Genomic DNA, 21,523 nt, shown 5'->3' with positions numbered 1-21,523 from the left:
TGTGACTGTGAACTGGGTCTGAACTGTAGCTTGTTAGATGTTTTGTCACTACATGACGTGGGCATCGGTAAGGAGCTGAATGTGATTGGTTCCCGACTGTAGACATGCTTTAAGAAAGGGATAAGCCGATTGGAAAAGCACAAGCGTCGCATCGCCCAGCAGAGGTCACAGCGGCGCATCACGGCGGTGAAGATCAATGTGGACGGCAATGGCATGCCCCTGTAATTCCTACTGTCACCACACGGGGCAGTAAGTGCCACCTGCATGTCTTTTGCTGGTCCTGGGTAGGACAAAGTTGCCCATAGACACTGATCTTAGGTCAGCTAACGGTTACCCCCACTAATGGTGAATGTTGGGAATGAGAGAGGGTAAGCTGATGGTAACTTCTACCCAGGGCCACTGTGTGCAGTGTGGACTGGAGTGAAACCATCCCACCACTTACCAAGTCAAACGGTTCTGCACGCTGTTGCCCAGCCGCCTAATGAGTCCCCTGTTTAAAACATATAACACACAGTACTACACACTGCTTGAGCTGTGACATTTGAACTTCCCTGGTTTTAAGACATTAGGCTATACCATCGTTGCTTGAGTTTGTGTCCAGCATGGTGGGAATGTGTTACTATTCAACTTAGTGTTCAGAGTTTTAAGTGCTATGGTTGCGAAGCTCAACGAGAAATATCAGATCGACAGAACATTCCAAATTTGATGCGAGTGTGTTTGTGTGTCAGTAACCTTGCTCGCTAGGCTTGTAGTGGTACTACCACTGTCCAATATTGTGGCGTAGGCGCACTGTGTTTTGGCGAATGTTTGCGACAGAGTAGTTCCACTTTTCCTGTCTCTCCTTTTGTAATCCTCTCTTCTTTCCTCCCTTTGTCTCCCAGGCCCCGGTTAAGAAGGGCATGTCACGGGTGGACAAACAGTTGCGTCGCTTCGCCGACATAAAGCGTATGACAAAGACAGGCCACGCGGTGAAGATCAGCGTCCAGGGCAACCGGATGCCCCTCTGATGACATTTTCTTTTTTAACCTTTTTTGGCTAGGTGAAAGCATAGGTTTCAATACATAGCTTTTACCGATCCAATAATATCAGAGCTATGATTATTCCAAGGAAGGATGCAATTATTTAAATCATTTGATTAGGGCCAGGATCCCACTTCTGTGTGCTTTAGCCAACTCCTCTAACTAGCATGACGATGGTCGAAGCAGTTTGCTAAAGCACATGGATGAGACCATGCTATCGTCAAACCCCCTCAGGCCAGCCTGAATGTATGATAGCGGTGTGGCTTCACAGGCTGGTTGGCCTTCGGTCCTCACGCCTTTGAGAGATTCAATACGGAGTGTGGAAGATTGGTGTTATAGCACGATTAAAGTTTTAAGGTCATTTCCAATTGTGCAGACATGCAGCATATACCGAACGCTGGCCTTAAGTTTCTATAGCGCGGATCTTCCATGCTCAGTATTGAATGTACGTTAGGCCTTTGTTTTACTTTGTTTCTGAAGAAGCTGTACAGACGTAGGAGCTGCCTGTATGTCTTGACTGTGTGCCGGTTGTTTCCGAAGATACTTTCATAATAAAGAGGGTTTCACCAGATCTCTTAGTCGTCTTTATTTGAGACGTTACCTATGGCCTTGAACTAGATTCCTCTCAATCTCATTTGACCACTGTTGATGTCTAACAACATGATACATTGATTGGAGTGAACTATCACTTTAATGCACACAGTGAAATAATTCTACTTATTGCTAGTGGCAACTTATGTACTTTCACAAAACACTCCAACAAACTCCATTTAACAGTTCTAAARCTTGAAGCTGTGCATTAATTTAGGGGAAAACATTTAAATGGGGCAGTGAAACTGATTAATAATGTGCACAGTTTGTATGTGGCCAATTCTTTGGTAACTTATGTTATTCCCAATGAAATAAGATAACTGTTTGAAGCACCAGGGTGTTCAGTGAATTTATAACAGTCAGAATAATGCAATGACTTGAGCTGACATGATTCCCAATTATACATCGTCATGACAGAAAATCCGGTCTTCAAAATGCATTTATCTAAACACATTGTTGCATTGTATTCTGAACTCACCCCAGATGCAACTTATATTTCATTATGCACTCGGGCATTTCTGTAAATGTGAAAGGATTGGATGTATGCTATAAATTCTTCCCAGAATTCCCTCAGTGGTCAATTACAAGCTATTACTGTATTGCTAATACCTGGTTGGGGCTAGGGTTTGATATATTTGACTTGGAATTCCTCATCAGCACTCCCAATTTGGGCCTTGTCCCCAACCCTTCGATCTTTGCAGGTGTGTAAGCAATATGGTAAAGGCCACCACCAAACTGCTTGCACCTATCTAGATCCTTCAGATGATCAGAGCTGCAATCGTTGAAGGGCCAAGGGGTAGGGACTGAATTGGGATCGTCTCCGAGCTGCACCTCAGGTATGTGTACTGTTATGCACCTGCCTTTCTATAGTATCTTGTATCCAGTGCAGGTAGTTCCCTAGCCGGGTGTAGATGCCATACTTCCCCTTGGTGGGACACTTCTCCCCCCAGCTCACCACCCCTGTGAGGAACCAGGTCCCGCGGTAGTTGACCACAAAGGGACCCCCACTGTCCCCACTGCAGGCGTCCAAGCTGGCCTCCAGGTAGCCGGCGCAGAACATGTTGTCCGTGATGACCTGCTCCGTGGAGCTGATGCACTTCTGCTGGTCGACCACGGGCAGAGYGACTTTCCTCAGGAAGCGYGAGGAGMGCCCCAGGTACTGTGTGRCGCCCCAGCCTGTGACCATGCCCCTCACATCCTCCCGCTGGAGGTGGCGGGCCAGCTGACCATTGGGAAGGCAGGCGGGCACCGCCACGGGGCTCAGCACCACAGGGGAAGAGAGGTAGATGAGAGCAATGTCGCTATCGAAGGTGTAGTCGTGGAAGTGAGGGTGGACGACGACCTTGGCCACCTTAATCTTTTGCTCATCTGGGTCGGGACGCCGCTTGTCATAGTCCCCTGTAAAACACAGTTTAAACAGGCACAGTGGATCATCATCGACGTGTTACACTCAATTCAAACTGCTGGAGCATTCAACAGTGTGCTCACTACTTCTAAACACTGGATCACATAGTCTCACCGATAGTCACATGGTCAGGGGTTTCATGCATGCAGTGTGCGGAACTGACCACCCAGCGCTGGCTGATCAGAGTTCCCCCACAGAAGCCATACCCATCCTCCCTCCAGATCATGACCTGCAGGGTCATGGAACAGGTAGGACTAGTATTAGGGGTACGCCACAAACACTTATCATCATACACTACATGCCCTATGATTTATGAGATTAGTGCCTGCAGTGCCACTGATGCCTTCCACAGGGTTCTGTCAGTAGGACACGCCATAGAAAACCGCTTTGTAACCGGATACAAAAACGTTGTTCTCATTGGACTTATTCAGGGGCCTCACTTTTACAATTTTCTTTTTTATTCTACATTTCTGCAATATGTTTCTTAAACTGCATTGTCGTGGTCTAAGCCACTGCCTCCAGCACACATACTCTCCCCCCCCCACCCCTCCATTTCACTTTGTTCTGGACTGTAACTTCCAATTTGTGCCTACTGAACACGACCCTGCTTACCACCCCGTAGCCCTGTGTGTTGTAGGCCTACCTGCCATGGACTTCCTCCCTGCCTCTCCAGCTGCCCTCCTACTATCCGGGTGTCTTCATTAACGTCCTCCATGTAATCAGTGCTGTTCTCCCCTGGCTGGGTTGAGTTAATCGCAAATAGGGTGGAGGTTGAGTTCCTTTCCCCCTCCATGGTGATGGTGAGGTTCCTGTCAGAGTGGCGGAAGGTCGGGGTGAAGGGCTCGGACTCGTCCAGTAGAGAGCGGCGCAGCGAAGCCTCACTATGCTTCTTCCCACAAGGGAACGCCACTGGCAATGACAATGTACAGTATAACCATCACATTGACTTGACACCTACTCATTCAGGGTTTTTTCTATTTACTGTTTTCTATATTGTAGAATAATAGTGAAGACGTCAACTATGAAATGACACGTAGTAACCAAAAAAGTGTTGAACAAATCAAAAGATATTTTCATTTGCCTTGACAGCTTTGTACGCTCAGCATTCTCTCAACCAACTTCATAAGGTAGTCACCTGGAATGCATTTCAATTCACAGGTGTGCCTTGTTAAATTTACATATGTGGAATTTCTTTCCTCAATGCGTTTTAGCCAATCAGTTGTGTTGTGACAAGGTAGGGGTGGTATACAGAAGATGGCCCTATTTGGTAAAAGACAAAGTCCATATTATGGCAAGAACAGCTCAAATAAGCAAAGAGAAATGATAGTCTATCATTGACTAACTTCATGTCTTAAAGTCATCTGAAAAATGTCAAGAAATGTGAAATATTCTTCAAGTGCAGTCGCAAAAACCATCAAGCGCTATGATGAAACCGGCTCTCATGAGAACCACCACAGGAAAGGAAGACCCAGAGTTACCTCTGCTGCAGAGGATAAGTTAATTAGAGTTAACTGCACCTCAGATAAATGCTCCACAGAGTTCAAGTAACACACATCTCAACATCAACTGTTCAGAGGAGACTGTGTGAATCAGGTTTTCATGGTTGATTTGCTGCAAAGAAACCACTACTCAAGGACACCAATAAGAAGAGACTTGCTTGGGCCAAGAAGCACAAGCAATGGACATTAGATTGGTGGAAATCTGTCCTTTGRTCTGATGAGTCCAAATTTTTGTTTGCAACCACCGTGAGATTTTTGTTTGCAACCGCCGTGTCTTTGTGAGACGCAGAGTAGGTGAATGGATGATCTCTGCAAGTGTGGTTCCCACTGTGAAGCATGGAGGAGGAGGTGTGACAGTGTCGCCAGAAAAGCACCCCGACACCGTCTGATTTATTTAGAATTCAAGGCACACTTAACCAGCATGGCTACCTCAGCATTCTGCAGCGATACGCCATCCCATCTGGTTTGTGCTTCGCGTGTTAGTGCTTGTTTTTCAACAGGACAATGATCCAAAACACACCTCCGGGCTGTGTAAGAGAGTGGAGTGCTGCATCAGATGACCTGGCTTCGACAATCACCTGACCTCAACCCAATTGAGATGGTTTGGGATGAGTTGGACTGCAGAGTGAAGGAGAAGCAAGTGCTCAGGATATGTTGGAAAACTGTTGTAAAATAATTCCTCATGAAGCTGGTTGAGAGAATGCCAAGAGTGTGCAAAGCTGTCATCAATTCAAAGGATGGCTACTTTGAAGAATCTATAATAGAAAATATATTTTGATTTGACACTTTTTTAGGTTACTACATGATTACATATGTTATTTCATAGTTTTGGTGTCTTCACTATTATTCTACAATGAAGAAAATAGTAAAAATAAAGAAAAATCCATGAACGAGTAGGTGTGTGAACTTTTGACTGGTACTGTATGTTTTTCAGTGCTTAGTCTACCTGTTTCAGAGCAGGTCTTGCCGTCCTCATCTAACTGGTAACCCTCTGCACAGCTGCACTGGACCCCTGTGGTGCGCTCCTGGTTGGTGCAGTAATGCAGACAGCCTCCATTCTTAAACTGGCACTCAAACACCTCTGGAGGAACAGAGCAAGGTTCAAAGGTAAACAAAAGCACAATTGTATGGTATTAGAAGAGTAGAATATAGAATTGACTCCTTAATTGTATTTTATTGAGCAGGCATTTAGCTGTCTTTTAAGGTGGTCATTTGAAACCTGAAGGGGTCCTACAGTGTCAATCAAAAATAGCTTATAAATATTTCCTATAAGTACAGTAATTAGTTTGCTAGCTAGTTTTTTAATAACAGGTCACAATTCTATTGTTTAATATGCTGGTTTTCCCTTAGAACTATGTGAGTAAAATGTGAATGTAAAGTAAGTTCTGCAAGTGTTTTTCCAACAACTGTCGTAAGTGGATGCGGTGAAGTCACATTCACAAAAGAACACGCCGTGTCGTACAATGGTTGTAGACCAGAGGAGGATGGTGGGAGGAGCTATAGTTAAATAAAGGTTAAATAAAAAAATAAAAGGACAGGTTCATTGTAATGACTGGAATGGAATAAATGGAACTGAGTCAAATGTGATTTTCATACATTTATTCCATTCCAGCCTCCTATAGCTCCTCCCACCAGCCTCCTCTGTTGTGGATGCTCCAGTGTGAACGGCATCAGTACTGTAACAGTGTGGATTCCAGGCTATGACGGGGAGGGCCAGGGTCCTGTAACTCAGGAAGTGAGTCACTTCACAGGTAAAAACAGATGTATTATGACTATGGTTGCACATTTGGGGGAATATTCAGAGGTGGGAATTAATGGGAATATATGGGGAATTAACAGGAATATATGCAACTTAATGTCAATACCATTTAAATGTATATGTTTTTTGCATTAGTTATATTTACCATATCATATGGAGACCGAAACATAAACCTTTCTACTTATCATAAGTAGACATAATTGCAAATGATTAAATCCTTACAATAGAAATAAAAAAAACAATTTAGTTAGGAATTTAACTTTAATTAAATGAGTTGACTCTTCACATGCAATGATTTCACTGAACAACAAAAGAAAGGGAATATTGAATGATCCATTGCATCTCCCAAAAATGTTTTCAATGTGCATCGGTAAAATGATAGTCTAGAAACTAAAGCTTTGGTTGTCTTCCTCTCAGGCTTCCATGTCTTCTCCCTGGACCTCCTCAATGTCCACCTCTTGAACACAAGACTCTGAGGCCTCTGTCCAACCTTGTTGAGGATGGCTCGTTGTCAGGCTCAAAAATCCTCAAATTTGCCTGGATGGCCACTAATCTTTCAATTCTTGTATTAGTCAGCTTTGGTATGTGTTCCCAAACAAGGACCAGTTGCCCTCTGAGGTGGCTGATGTTGGTGGGATTTGGAGGATGATGGAGGCAACAGGGGAAAGAKCCTCAGATCCACAAAGTCCCCTCCACCTGATGGGATTTTTTTTAACCTTTATTTAACTAGCACAAGTCAGTTAAGAACAAATTCTTATTTTCAATGACGGCATAGGAACAGTGGGTTAACTGCCTTGTTCAGGGGCAGAAAGACAGATTTTTACCTTGTCTGCTCGGGGATTCGATCTTGCAACCTTTCGGTTACAAGACCAACGCTCTAACCACTAGGCTACCTGCCGCCCCAAATATGTTGGCACATCTGCCATATTGCATCTCCATCCCAAAGCCCTTGCTTGGAAGTGTACTTAACCAGACTGCCAAGAACCTTGCCCTCATCCAGGCCAAGGTGGCGAGACACGGTAGTGATGACACCATAGGCCTTGTTGATCTCTGCACCAGACAKGATGCTCTTGCCAGCATACTTGGGGTCCAACATGTACTCTGCGGCATGTATGGGCTTCAGGCAGAAGTCGTCACACATTTTGATGTATTTCAGAACTGCAGTTTCCTCTGCTTGGAGCAACAGTGAAGTGGATAGGGCAGTACAGATTTATTCTCTTACATCTGCAAGCAGAGTCTGAACATCAGACAGGATGGCATTGTCTCCCTCAATCCGTGCAATGGCTACTGCTATAGGTTTCAGGCTGCTTACCAATCTCTCCCAAAATACATCATCCAGGAGGATCCTCTTGGCAGACTCACCATTTCTTGGAGAGACCCCTCCAGGAGACTGTCAAACATGATGACAACACCACCCCAATGGGTGTTGCTGGGCAGCTTCAATGTGGTGCTCTTATTCTTCTCACTTTGCTTGGTGAGGTAGATTGCTGCTATAACTTGATGACCCTTCACATACCTAACCATTTCCTTGGCTTTCTTGTAGAGTGTATCCATTGTTTTCAGTGCCAGGGTGTCATTGAGGAGCAGATTCAGTGCATGAGCAGCACAGCCAATGGGTATGATGTGAGGGTAGGACTCCTCCACTTTAGACCAAGCAGCCTTCATGTTCGCACCATTGTCTGTCACCAGTGCAAATACCTTCGGTGGTCCAAGGTCATTGATGACTGCCTTCAGCTCATCTGCAATGTAGAGACCGGTGTGTCTGTTGTCCCTTGTGTCTGTGCTCTTGTAGAATACTGGTTGAGGGGTGGAGATGATGTAGTTAATTATTCCTTGCCCATGAACATTTGACCACCAATCAGAGATGATTGCCATACAGTCTGCTTTCTCTATGATTTGCTTGACCTTCACTTGAACTCTGCATCCATTAAATTAGTAGATAAAGCATGTCTGGTTGAAGGAGGGGTGTATGCTGGTCAAAGACCATTCAGAAATCTCTTCCAATAGACATTGCCTGTGAGCACCTGAGGTGAACCAGTTGCATACACAGCTCGAGCAAGACATTCATCAGCATTTCTCTGACTACGTTCCTCCATTGAGTCAAAAAAAACTTCTGATTCCAGGAGGACCATGTGCTGTTGCTATCGGTAAGGTTTCTGATTCATAATTTTCACCTCAAATAGAAGTAGAGGGACTTTTGTCAGAGGTTGCTTGTTGTGAGCGTTGAGGGATCTTTATGCACTTGGCCAGATGATTCTGCATCTTTGTTGCATTCTTCACATATGATTTGGCACAGTATTTGCAAATGTACACAGCTTTTCCTTCTACATTAGCTGCAGTGAAATGTCTCCACACATCACACACCGTGGCATTTTTTGTAAAGATGAGGATTTTTTTTTTTTTTAACTAACATACAATTCCATGTACAGATAAATAGTTAAGCAATTAGATTAAACAACTCCTTTGTAAGATAAATGTTTTAAAATGAAACATGGAAACAGGTGAATTAGCAAGCTAAAACCCACATGGTAGCAAAAAAAACTAGCAGAAATTGTTAACAAGTTAGAAATGATTTAAACACACTTTGCGGTAGGCAACTATTTACACGTTAACAAAAAATCATGTATGTCATATAAAATATATTCACCCCACCCAGTATTGTCATCAAAACTTACCAGAAAGCATGTGCTCAGACAGTGTAGTAGTGTGGGCTCAATAGCATCTCATTAGTGTGCAAGATCTTGAGAATCAGCTGTACATGTGATGGAAGAATGCACTGTGCATGCAGAGGGTTGCAATTCCATTGAATTGGGGATAGTTTAACCAAAATATGCCACAAGACCTAGAATTGCCTTGTGTATCCAGCAAAAAACATTCACTGTTATAAACTTTTTTGATGAATTTAAGCAAAATTACCCAAATTCCAGGGCTTAACTTCCGTAAAGTTTCCAACCCTTTCCACCCCTATTATGTCTGAGTACAACTATACCTATTGCACAGGTTTTCCCATCGTAGCGTGGGGGACACAGACAGTGGGATCCATCCCGATCGATGGTGCAGATTCCTCCATTCTTACATGGGTTGTAGTGGCAAGGATTCAGATCTAATTCACAATTCATAGAGACATCTCATCACAAGCGTTCCCTTTAAGTGACTGTGGATTTTTGATGCAGTTTMTGAAATAACTGAAAATAATCCAATTAAGCAATACCATACTCACTCTTATATCTATACCAAAACTCCATCTGTAAGAGAAGGGCAAAAGGATACAGTCAGTTTGAATGTTCTTTTGAGCTTTATGAGCYTACTCCTCTGACTATCCTTGTCATTTAAGAAGGCCTGGTTACACCTTGCATTAACATGTGGTTTAGTGATGCGTGGGTTGACTCAACCTGCTGCGAGGCGGGTTTAGGCGGGCCGGTGGGTGAATAAAGAGAAAGCATTGCGTAAAAAATACATAAATGTAAAATTCCTGTGGAATTCATATCTATAGGCTACATTGAGGTTTTATTTCATTATTTTTATCTGCCATAAGTGCTTAAGCCTCTTGACAAGGCTTCGAAACCAACACGCTTGAACAAATTTGCAATTTTTTCTTTTTCTACTGCTTAGCTAGCAGGGTTCTCGTTGCTCACCTTCCCAAAATTCCATGCGTACCCTTGTTGTAAACGAATGGGGATGGAAGTTCTGCTGAATTCGCAGAATCGCTTTAGTGGAAATGAAAACTGCCCTCAGTCTGCTACTCCGCGTAGCTGATTGGTCAGTTCACAACGCTAGTAAACCCTTGTTTMTGATAGGCTTGCTTTGAAAGGTGCGCTTGGCTAGCTTGCTGGATCGCCTCAGCATCCGATGAATATATAGCTAGCTACAGTTAGAGATGGGATAAAAACTTGTAGCTATAATCTTTGATGTTTTTTTTTATGGATTCTAAAAGAATATGAAGCAACACTGACGGTGAGGACAGGTAGCATCGATAGCTAACTTCTGTATGCTAGCTAATTTTTCAGTTAACACAAAGTCATAGCTACCTAGTTGCTCTAACTAATGATCTATTGAAAGAGGCTTTCTCACTTCGATGACTGACTGGCTAAACTGAGGAAAGTCCAGCAACAGTGGTCCAAATCGAATTGACGGTACCGGAGGAGATTTCTGCCGTTTTACGGGCTCCTAACCAATTGTGTTTTTTTGCGTTATTTGTAACTTATTTTGTACATAATGTTTCTGCCACTCTTCTAGATATCACGACTAATGGGACATTAACTCTAATATCTTATGTTTCACCGAGCCGTGGTTAAACACTGACATGGATAACCTACTGCTGGCTGGGTTTTCGATCCATCGGCAAGACAGAACAGCTGCCTCCGGTAAGACAAGGGGTGGCAGTCTGTGTCTATTTGTAAATAACAGCTGGTGCATGAAATCTAATATTAAGGAAGTCTCAAGGTTTTGCTCGCCTGAGGTAGAGTATCCCATGATAAGCTGTAGACCACACTATTTACCAAGAGAGTCTGTATTTTTCGTAGATGTCTATTTACCACCACAAACCGATGCTGGCATTAAGACGGCCCTCAAAGAGCTGTATAAGGCCATAAGCAGACAGGAAAATGCTCATCCAGAGGCGGCACTCCTAGTAGCCAGGGGACTTTAATGCAGGGAAACTTAAAACCGTTTTACCTCTTTAAACCAGCATGTTAAATGTGCAACCAGAGGGGGAAAAAAACTCTAGACCACCTTTACTCCACACACAGAGACGCGTACATAGCTCTCCCTCACCCTCCATTTGGCAAATCTGACAAACTTTCCTCCTGATTCCTGCTTACAAGCAGAAACTAAAGCAGGACGTACCAGTGACTCTCTCAATAAGGAAGTGGTCAGATGACACAGATGCTAAGCTACAGGACTGTTTTGCTAGCACAGACTGGAATATGTTCCGGGATTCTTCCGATGGCATTGAGGAGTACACCAATCAGTCACTGGCTTCATCAATAAGTGCATCGATGACGTTGTCCCCACAGTGACTGTACATACCTACCCCAACCAGAAGCCATGGATTACAGAGCTAAAGGGTAGAGTTGGAGTCCCGCTTTCAAGGAGCGGGACTCTAACCCGGATGCTTAGAAGAAATCCCGCTATGCCCTCGACGAATCATCAAACAGGCAAAGCATCAATACAGGACTAAGATTGAATCGTACTATACCAGCTCTGACGCTCGTCGAATGTGTCAGGGCTTGCAAACTCTGTATCCGATGTAAGACCTTTAAACAGGTCAACATTCATAAGGYCACAGGGCCAGACAAATTACTAGGACGTGAACTCCGAGCATGCGCTGACCAACTGGCAAGTCTCTTTACTGACATTTTCAASCTTGTCCCTGACCGAGTCTGTAATACCAACATGTTTCAAGCAGTCCACCATAATCCCTGTGCCCAAGAACACCAAGGTAACCTGCCTAAATGATTACCGACCCATAGCACTCACGTCTGTAGCCATTAATTGCTTTCAAAGATTGTTCATGGCTGACAACACCATCATCCCAGAAACCCTAGACCCACTCCAGTTTGCATACCGCTGATAAGGGAATTATATGCTTAAAGGTAATGATTAAAGAATCCTACCTTGAAACGTAACTAATTAGTAATTATTAGTTGATATAGCATGTATGATGAATAATTAAAGTACTAAACGTAAGTCCAACAAGGTTCAGAAGAGACCTGTGAGGGAGAGAAATGTGTGTGTGTGTGTCTAAGAAAATACCGAGAACAATTCAACTGTGTTTGACCCGACCTGGCTAGAACTCTGAGAAATGTATGAAAGGACAGGGAGTCCTTCTCAAGTTTCCTCTAATCTGGGGGTAATGAAACTGTCGGATGGGTAGTGATAAACAGTGGTGAGAACTCTGGGGAAGGATACAACTCACCTACTGTTCATGTGTATGTATGTGTGTAGGATATCTACTGTTTGTGTGAAAGTATGTGCGTAAGTAGGGAGCAAGTTATAAAATGGATGTCTTTGTATTATGGACTTCAGAGCGCTCTCGTGAATAAACTGTACAAACCTTTTGCATAAGCTGAGTTTGCCTAATTATTATTAAACCCATGGTCTTACAAACCTTGGGGATTGGTCAAAGCTATTGATTGTTAGTTATTATCATTGGGATTGAAAATTCCCCTGACAACTTGGTCCCTTTCGAGACGGATTTCTGTCGGTCCATGGAGACACCGAAACCATGCACGGGCTGATGAAATATCCGTAGATTAAAGACCTGGCCCCAGTTTGAGGGTTCTTCACAGGCCGKTGGCGAACTGGTATACGACAGAAACGGTGACGAAATCCAACCAACATTGAAACCTCAGCTGCAAAAATAAGGTCAGTACTTTTTATTCACGGATAATATCTGTATGGTTGCATTAAATTAGGTAAATTATTTAAATGTATTCTGGGTGTTAGACGCTAAAATATCCGAAGAAGTTTATATCTGGTGACCTGTCTTTAGAATTTTGTGTGGAGATAAATGTTTTAAAGGGAACCAAGTATTCTATGCAAATGAAAGACAGGAATTAGTTGTAAATTCATCAATGAAGCAGCGTCCGTAATGACCCTGGGCAACTGTGGCCACTGCCAATTTAAAACAGCTAATGGTGAGACCTAAAACGTATAATAGGGTCAAAAGACGTAGACAGAAAAACGTAAATTGGAGGGCGAAATATAATAATCGAATTATAAGAGAGGAAGTCAGAGACATGATTATATTAATATAAATCGCCTGTCTAAATACGTTTAAATAGAAGGGGATAGTCGGATCTTTCGGAGGCGCACATCTAGGTCTGATTATCCAATGAAGAAGGGAAACCTAATATAGCAGGGTGAGATACGAGATATTAACGAGTCAAAAATCACAAGGAACAACAGAAAAAATAGGCTGTTAACTAGGACTTTAAAAACCCTGGGATGTAGCTTATAGTTGTATACGTGTGGGACCTAATGTCCAATCGAAAGACACCTCTATAGATAAAGTTTCGAGAAAGGAAAAAGCATACACATAGGAGGGACATACACATCAATTGTGAGACACATAGATTGTGAGAAGAGATCATAGTTTTAAAAGCACACACATAGAATAAGAAGACAATTATTTGCGTGTGAGATAGATATATTGATCGGTCAAAAGACACAAGGAACAACAAAGAATAAGTAGAACTTATGGTTGTATACGTGTGAGATCTAAATAATATCAGAATTCATACAAATAAAAACAAATTCTAGGAAAGATTAACGGGAGGTATTTATCAACATAGGTTAAGGATAATAACGGTAGAAAGCACACACACATAGAAGGTAAAAAGCACATACACATAGATTGTGAGAAGAAGCATAATAACAATAATAGTAATTGAATAAACATGGGTAGTAAATCCTCTAAGGAGATTCTGGAATTAACGGTAGATGAGCGATATATGCAGGGAAAAGATAAAAGGAACATCTATTTTGGCGTGAAATGGAGGGAAAAGTATGAATTTGACGGACGTTTAAATATAGAAAAACTGGAATCAATGATTAAACAAATAAATAGGGTTTGTGGGGACAAGGCAGAGAAGCAACGGACAGAAGGGCTCGAAACCGCTCGTATTTGGCTGGCTGAAGCTAGAAAAAGAGCAGAGGGGGCCAAGAAAAAGGGAGCTACTAAGGAGGAAGAATTAGGTAGCCAGGAGCAGACAGAGAGGACTCCCACGGCTCCCCACAAACACTCACTCCATAATTTTCTCCCTCACACATAATATGCACATACTTTTATACTACAGCACACCCAATCACATACAAGCTGCTGCTACTCTGTTTCTTATATCCTGTTACCTAGTCCCCTTACCTCTATACATATCTACCTCCATCACTTCAGTATCCCTGCACATGTACATATGGTATTGGATCTGACTTTTAAAATATTTCCCATACATATTATGCTTACTAACTTACTTTGTGTATTTCATATTCTCTATTCTAATATATATATATATTTTGTAATACATTGTTATTGATTATTTCATTGTTGGGTTTTGAGTTTGTTGGGTACTTGTGCATGTGACATTAAAACTTGAAACAAAGCTAGCCAATCAGAAACAACGGTTTACCAGCGCTGTGAACTGACCAATCAGCGATGTTGAGTAGCAGACTGTTCTTAGGGCAGTTTTTGTTTCCACTAACGCGACTGCGCTAATTTTGTTGTTGTTGGCCTAACTGTATATGCGCAAAATACACGCTAATCGCCAAATGCTTTTGAGAACATGGGCAGAAAAAGTTAACAGCGATCCACTGACGCAAAAAGGACAATGTCTGAGTTGAATTAAATAACAGAAAAGCTGCGAAATGGATAGTTGAAAATAAAGAAAAGGGAGGGCCAGAACATTGTTTGGGAAAGATTTTGTGAAGTGGTTATAGAAGATGATAGCAATGCTGGCTATGATATGCATGATGATTTGGAGGCGCTATACAAATTCAAGAGTCAAGACGGGGACTTAAAATATGACATGTCAAGGGAACAGTAGCCAGTGGCGTGCCGTGGGCCTGGGGCCTAGGCCTTCAGTGAGGTACTACACAGTCCCACCCGAATTAATCCACCTCTTATTACCATCATTATGATGCCATGGCTCTAGACACTATACATTTAGACAGAAACGCAGTATAACCAGGCGTTGCGTCACCTTGAAATTGACAAATTGACATTTTTGGGTAAACAGTGTTTAACAGACAACTCAAGTTTGCAAAGCCAGTGTGGCTCCAAACACCAAATCGATCACTTGCAAATAATAGGCATTCCCAGCAGTACAGTTTGCAGTGCTTCTCGGAGCCTGTGAGCCATTGACAGCGCTCGTAGTTGAAACTTTGAAAGTGGCGAGCGAACGAACCCCTTTCCCGCCTGTGACAGGCTTTGTGGCGTCGGGCGCAAATTAATTCGTTTATCAAATTCAGTTTCCTAGATCTGCATAGACCTGCCCATAGGACCTGCCTCTCAATATTGGTAATCCAATCAAAAGACGTGCACGCACTACGCCTGCTAGCTGGCTCCTGTGTAACACTGGAGCCAGCCAGCAGGCGTACAATAGCCAACTCTAAAGCTGATTGGTTGACACAAAATTTTAATTTCCATTCACTWTAAGCTACAAGCGCCCGCACTGTTGATTCTGAAGGCCTGAGGGCAGATTTTAGACCCCTGGCAACACATGGTGGCTGAATATGATTGGATAAAAGATTTAACATAAAGACCAGCCCTCCAAATCTCAACCTGGGGCTGGAAGCAGTGCAAMCAAGAGGAAAGCTATGAAATGAAGAGTATAACTCTTACTCTGGGGAATAATTTAATACATATTTGTGGGAAAATATATTTAAAAAAAAATTATATTCTGATGATGTTTAGGCCAGCAGAGAAGGCCTTGCAGGCCCTGACGGCCCACCACTGACAGTAGCCTAACTGAAATCTGGACACTGAATGTAGATATTTAACCTTTCACATAGCCTAATGTAATATTAACTCCTGCAGAATTATAAGCATTTATTGCAGTATACACCAAATGTACATTTTGACTCCGGAAAAGGAGTCGAGAAATATTAATGATTTATTTCAGCATCTTGAGAGAATGAATACGTGGCTAGGACCCGTCTGTAACAGTGCTATCTTTATCAGCATCATACAAACTGATAGTATTTCAACCACATAAAATATGCATCCAAGCCGAACTGAAATCTTATCAAACATGTTGGGTCATTTCACATTTTTTAATTTCCTCAAAACCGGTCAAACTGGAAATTTCGCACAGAAAATCTTTCCATTGAAAAAAAAAATTCATAAATGTATTCTGGTGAGCAGTGTTTATTTAGTGTTCTAGGGCAGTAATGACGGAAGAGAAACTACATGTATCTAATTATAGACACGTTGACTAACAAATAGCCTATCAAATGTCGTAAATTACAAGCAGAAACATATCTAAATTAGGCTTCAAAAAATAATATCCTGCATCCCCTGTCAAAAATGTGTTATTGCGTCCGTGTCTGTACAGCGCATCTTCAATCTGCCTATTTGCGGGTAAGGGTCGGGTGCGGGACTCAAATTTTCACTTTAGAGTCAGGCGGCTGACCCGCACATCACTAATGTGGTTCTCTTTCAATTATTCTGTTTGACTAGTGGAATTCACCAGAATCTCCTAAGTAGCTTGAAGAACCAATCATACAGGTCGAGTGGTGAATGAGGGAGTCCTTCCCCTCATACTAAAGAACTACCCGCCTGCCCTCTGATCATTTTCGCCTCTCTTCTTCATACATTTACATTTACATTTAAGTCATTTAGCAGACGCTCTTATCCAGAGCGACTTACAAGAGTTCTACTTAGCTCATCTCAGCACAACTTGATCTGTTTTCCTCTAACTGTTCAAAGGTGCGACGTCAAGGTTACGGTGCCGAGCGCAGGACTTATCAGCTCTCATCTTTTGTGTTGGGTGTCTTTATCGAAAGGAAAAGTTTTAGCTTTGGGTAACAATTTGCTTCACCGCAAGGCTAGCTATCCTACCAACTGGTTTTTCTACCTGGAAGGGTAGAATTACTAGTTCGCTCTCTCGTTTAGCTCAACCCACTAACGCCATTGACTAGGCCGACTGTCCTAGCGTCACTGTTTATTGGTCAAGAGCTACGCTTTTGTTCGTCGTAAGACCAACATAGCTCTAACTTTGTCCTAACTAGCTAGGCTACTAGYCCACATGGTGAATGCTAGCTATGTTCACATTGTTAAAGGGTTAGCTTCTCTGGCTAACACTGTGCTAACTAGCTAGGCTATTAAGCCCAAGTGGCGAACGCTGGTTACGTTTCACTTTGTTCTCGGATTAACTGTTTTCTGGAGCCATGGAACCTGCTAGCTTGGCTCAGAGGGCACCAAGCAAGGCCCCGGCCCCAGCACCGGCACATCCATGCCTATGTGGGGCGACCATTTCAGGCAGGGTGTCGAACACGCAAAAGCAGCATTCAACGACCACCGGTCATGCATCCATTGCAAAGTTTTGCTGCTAACACACCCCACCAATGAGTGTGCAGAGTTGCCCAACGTAGTTCATCTCCTACTCTTAAATCGAGTGGGAAGACTTCTTCGCAGACCAAGCCCTCATGGGCTGACATCTTGGATGGCTACCCCGAGGACCTTCACCCAATTTTCCAGGGCTTRGCTCCAGAGGAGGGGGAAGGGGACCTCGTTTTTGAAGAGGACGATGGAGAGGGTATGACCGACCTCCTCCAGGCAACGGAGGAGGAAGAGGAGGAGCAAGCCACTCGGACCTCTACCGCCCTTRGCAGGGCATCAATGGCAGATTAAATATTTGCTCATTGACGTCTGCAAACAGGCAGCTGAGCCTTGCCATGAGCCTTGCAGTGGTTGGGGAGAGAGCCCTGTGGCTCAACCTGTCCAGCCTGATGGAYGCTCATTTTCACTTTATTTTATTTCACCTTTACTTAAGCATCTTGCCAACACACAGGTTTCTGAAGTTTGYTTTTCAGGGCACAGCCTACAAATACCTTTCTATCCCATTCGGGCTAGCGTTAACTCCCCGAACGTTCAGCAGGTGTGTAGAGGCAGCTCTCTCACCCCTAAGAAACAAGGGGCTAAGAATCTACGCCTACATAGATGATTACCTGCTTTGCTCCCTGTCCTGGGAGGAAACGGTATGAGACACAACTGAAAAAGAGCTGTTTGGTGCCAACACAGAGAATAGAATACATAGGCGTAAGGATTCGCTCTCTGATCAGGCAACACTAGGAAGACGGCATTGCGTCTTTCTGACAGTGCCTCTCAGGGGGTGCTCAGTCATGTTCAGGATGGGTAGAACCACTTTGCCTACTAAGGTTGAGAGACTTCCAGTGCTGGGTGTTTGCCCAACGCCTGTGTGCATGGCGTCAGCTCAATCGGCAGATAGATGTGACTTCCGCATGTTTTTCGCCTCTCCATCACTTGAAGAGCCCCTCGATCTTAGTTCATGGCATTCCCCTAGGGGTAGTGGCAACAAGGAAAGTGGTGACGACAGATGCGTCACTCACAGGCCTGGGAGCAGTTCACAAGGGAAATGCAATAAACGTACCCTACAACTCCACATTGGTTAGGTAGAAAATGTATTTGAGCAATCGAAATTGTCACGTCTTGATCAGAACAGACAATATGACTGTCAGGGTAGAACTCGCTCCCTGCGCTTACACAGACTATCCTCCTGGATTATTCTGTGGAGCAGAGCACACCTACTGCCCATATGTCCCGGGAGTACTGAACATAGGAGTGGACTCATTTTCCAGAGGGAATCCCAATCTAAGGGGCTGGAGACTCCTTCCCCAAGTGGTGAAACAGATCTGGGAGAGTTACGGTCAAGCGTCCGTTGAYCTCTTCGCAAGAAAACACATTCTGCCCAATGCTTTTCAAGCTAGCAGGAGACGCACCACTGGGAGTGGGGACGAGCTGGCACAACCTTTGCCAAGGGTGTTGCTTTACACTTTTCCTCCCCTCAGCCTCACTCCCCATTCTGGCCAGAGTGAGGAAAAAGGGCTTATCCCTTATCTTGATAGCCCGTCGATGGCAAGGCAAGCTCTGGATAGCGTAGATCACTCCCCTGCTATACAACAAGCCTTGTCAACTACCGTTACGCAGGGATCTGCTGACCCAAGCAAACAGAAAGATTTTCCACCCTCACCCGGAAATCATGGCCCTCTGGACCTGACCCGTGAGAGGTTAAATCTAGATGCGACTGGCTTGCCTCTTGTAGTCATTGAGACAGTCCAGAGTGCTAGGGCCCCTTCTACAAGCTCACTGTATGGAAATAAGTGGTGCGTTTTTTTAGAAGTGGTATGACCAAAAACAGATAATTCCTTACCAATGCTCTGTATCTGAGGTTTTATACTTCTTGCAGGACYTTTGGGACAGAGGGAAGGCTTTATTCACTGTCTAAGGTCTATCTAGCCACWATTTAGGTCTGTCATATAGGCTTTGTCAAGAACACGGTGGGAAAACAAACCGTTATGTAATTTCATGAAGGTGGCACGTCGCTTATGTCCAGTTCCCAAGCATTTAGCCTCATCATGGGATTTGTCTACTGTGCTTGAGGCTATTTCACGGCAGCCTTTTGAGCCGTTGGAATGTGCTGAGATTAAATAGCTTTCCTTTAAAACCGCATTAAGTGAGCTACATGCACTGTCAGTTAACCATTCGCGCCTGCAGTTTGCCCAGGGCTTTTCCAAGGTCACTTGTTGCCCTACTCCGCCTTTATGCCCAAGGTTAGTGGCAATTACAATTGTCTCGCTTTGAAGCTTGTGGATTTCCACAAGCCAGTTTTCCTTTCTATGGAAAAGGAGCGGCTGCACCGTTTCTGTCCAGTACGCATGCTGCAGATATACTTGGATAGGACRAGAGCTTTGCGCAAGCAACTCTGTGTCCTGCAAGAGGAGGCCCCTCTCTCGTCAAAGGTTATCACATATTGTGGAAGCTATTATATTGGCCTATAAAAGCAAGSGGTTACAGCCTCCAGAKGGCCTAAAGGCTCACTCCACCAGAGCTATGGCTACCTCTTGGGCAATGCTCAAAGGCATGTYCTTGCAGGAGATTTGCGATGAGGTGTCACTGCGCCCTCTTTGGCGCATATTGTCCTTAGTGTCGGGGCCTCTGAGGGTTGATGTTGAGACTATCTGGCTTCAGAGAGCGTGTGCGATACGGGAGTTAGCTATATCCCAATAGTGAGATGTCGAAACGAATAATTGAAAGAGAACTAAAGGCTACTTACGTAACTCCGGTCCTTTGATATTATGAGTGAGACAGATTTTCCTACTTGCAAGAGTGTGAGGAAGTTCGGTACGCTCGAGAACGATCCGAGGGCAGGCGTGTGGCTCTTCAGTATGAAGGGTGGTGCACTGACAGACATATATGATTGGTTCTTCGAGATACTTAGGAGATTCTGGTTAATTCCACTAGTGAGATGTCGCACTCATAATATCAGAGAACCGGAGTCACGCAAGTAACCTTAAGTTTGTCTTCCAGTCAAGATGATCCAATCACTATCTAATCAAGGCTCAGTAAGTCTATACATGGTATTAAAATGTATCTCTTATTGGTCCACTGTGTCCGCACTGTGGCCAGATGAGGGCACAATCAGAATGTGGTCAAAATCCTGACATAGGACACGTTAGTGCAAACTGCAAAGTTTGAACAGAGCGTTCATAAGCTCTGGTCCAGGGGGATAGTGCGAATTCCCTGCACCAGAGCTTTCATGTGATGGAGCTGTTCTAGTACCGTCTTCTCCTTGGTCTGGAAGATCTCGGCAGCCTCCTCCTGGGAACAGGTCTCCTCATAGCACTCCCGCTCCAGGTTGCCGGGCATCATCTCCTCAAGGAAGAAGTTGGCCCTGGGCCGCCGGGGCCCTCGGAGTAGCTGCACTGCATGCCTCTGCTCCAGAAACACTGTACAAACAGAGTAGGGTGAAGTTGCCCCTAAATGTTGATTTTGGGTCAGTTTAGCATTTTCCCCACTTATGGTTAAGGTTAGGATTGAGGGAGGGGAAGCTGATCCTTGATCTGTACCTAGGGGAAATTTCACCCCAGAGTGGGCACAACACTGCAGTCCTGTGTGGCTCAGTTGGTAAGAGCATGATGCTGACAATGGCAGGGTTGTGGGTTCAATACCAACACATTAATGTAGGCCCATGCTTCTTTGAAGGGAAAAAAAGTGTTTTAAGTTGCATTCATATACAATACTGATGTCTGTAACCCATTGACAAGAGCCTCGAGCAGAGATTTGCTGGTTTTAGTTGTGTAGCTTAATCATATCACTGAACTGAGTTCCATTTTAAGTTACTGGAGTGAGAATATCAGCCATGTACGACACCCATCACAAAAGTAAATATCTCATCAAGTATCTAGTAAGCTGGAATTGAGGTAGGTGGTTTAATTACATATTGCAAATACAGTACAATAAATAGGCACTTTCCACTGACTACAAGGTGAGGTGTTACCTTTTGATTCAAACAGGGAACCGACTGAGACCAGAAGTACTGTGAGGAGCCAACCGTCAGACTGTGACATTCCTGCGCTCCAGGTAGAAGTTGAAGGGATTGAACTGGGATCAGCTAGGTTCACTAATCTAGATTTAGTTACGAGAGAACCTACCGTTTTCTGTGGGCGCCTGCTAAAATGGTGGCTTTTCCCCACAAGCTCGGCAATTGATCTTTAACTAGATTATAAATATTGA

General features: G+C 43.8%; 2 protein-coding genes across 2 annotated transcripts in view; one reads left to right on the top strand and one right to left on the bottom strand.

Moving 5' to 3' along the window:
* LOC111949683 (protein IWS1 homolog) overlaps positions 1-1,590 on the top strand; it is a 46,564-nt gene extending 44,974 nt beyond the window's left edge. Inside the window, exon 19 of the mRNA XM_070433920.1 lies at positions 882-1,590. Within this exon, the coding sequence (XP_070290021.1) occupies positions 882-1,007 (126 nt within the window). The 3' untranslated portion in view covers positions 1,008-1,590. The remainder of the gene's footprint in view (positions 1-881) is intronic.
* A 356-nt stretch (positions 1,591-1,946) lies between these two features.
* On the bottom strand, positions 1,947-21,486 carry LOC111949682 (coagulation factor X). The gene is made up of 8 exons (XM_023967032.2): positions 21,288-21,486; positions 20,570-20,736; positions 9,494-9,518; positions 9,263-9,376; positions 5,461-5,595; positions 3,659-3,924; positions 3,130-3,244; positions 1,947-3,008 (listed from the first exon to the last, which is right to left on the bottom strand). The coding sequence occupies exons 1-8, from the start codon at positions 21,355-21,357 to the stop codon at positions 2,443-2,445; spliced, it is 1,458 nt and encodes a 485-aa protein (XP_023822800.1). The 5' UTR covers positions 21,358-21,486; the 3' UTR covers positions 1,947-2,442.
* Positions 21,487-21,523: the final 37 nt, after the last annotated feature.

Source organism: Salvelinus sp. IW2-2015, linkage group LG22, assembly GCF_002910315.2.
Source record: "Salvelinus sp. IW2-2015 linkage group LG22, ASM291031v2, whole genome shotgun sequence".
Classification (NCBI taxonomy): domain Eukaryota; kingdom Metazoa; phylum Chordata; class Actinopteri; order Salmoniformes; family Salmonidae; genus Salvelinus; species Salvelinus sp. IW2-2015.
This window is presented reverse-complemented; position numbering and strand designations above follow the sequence as displayed.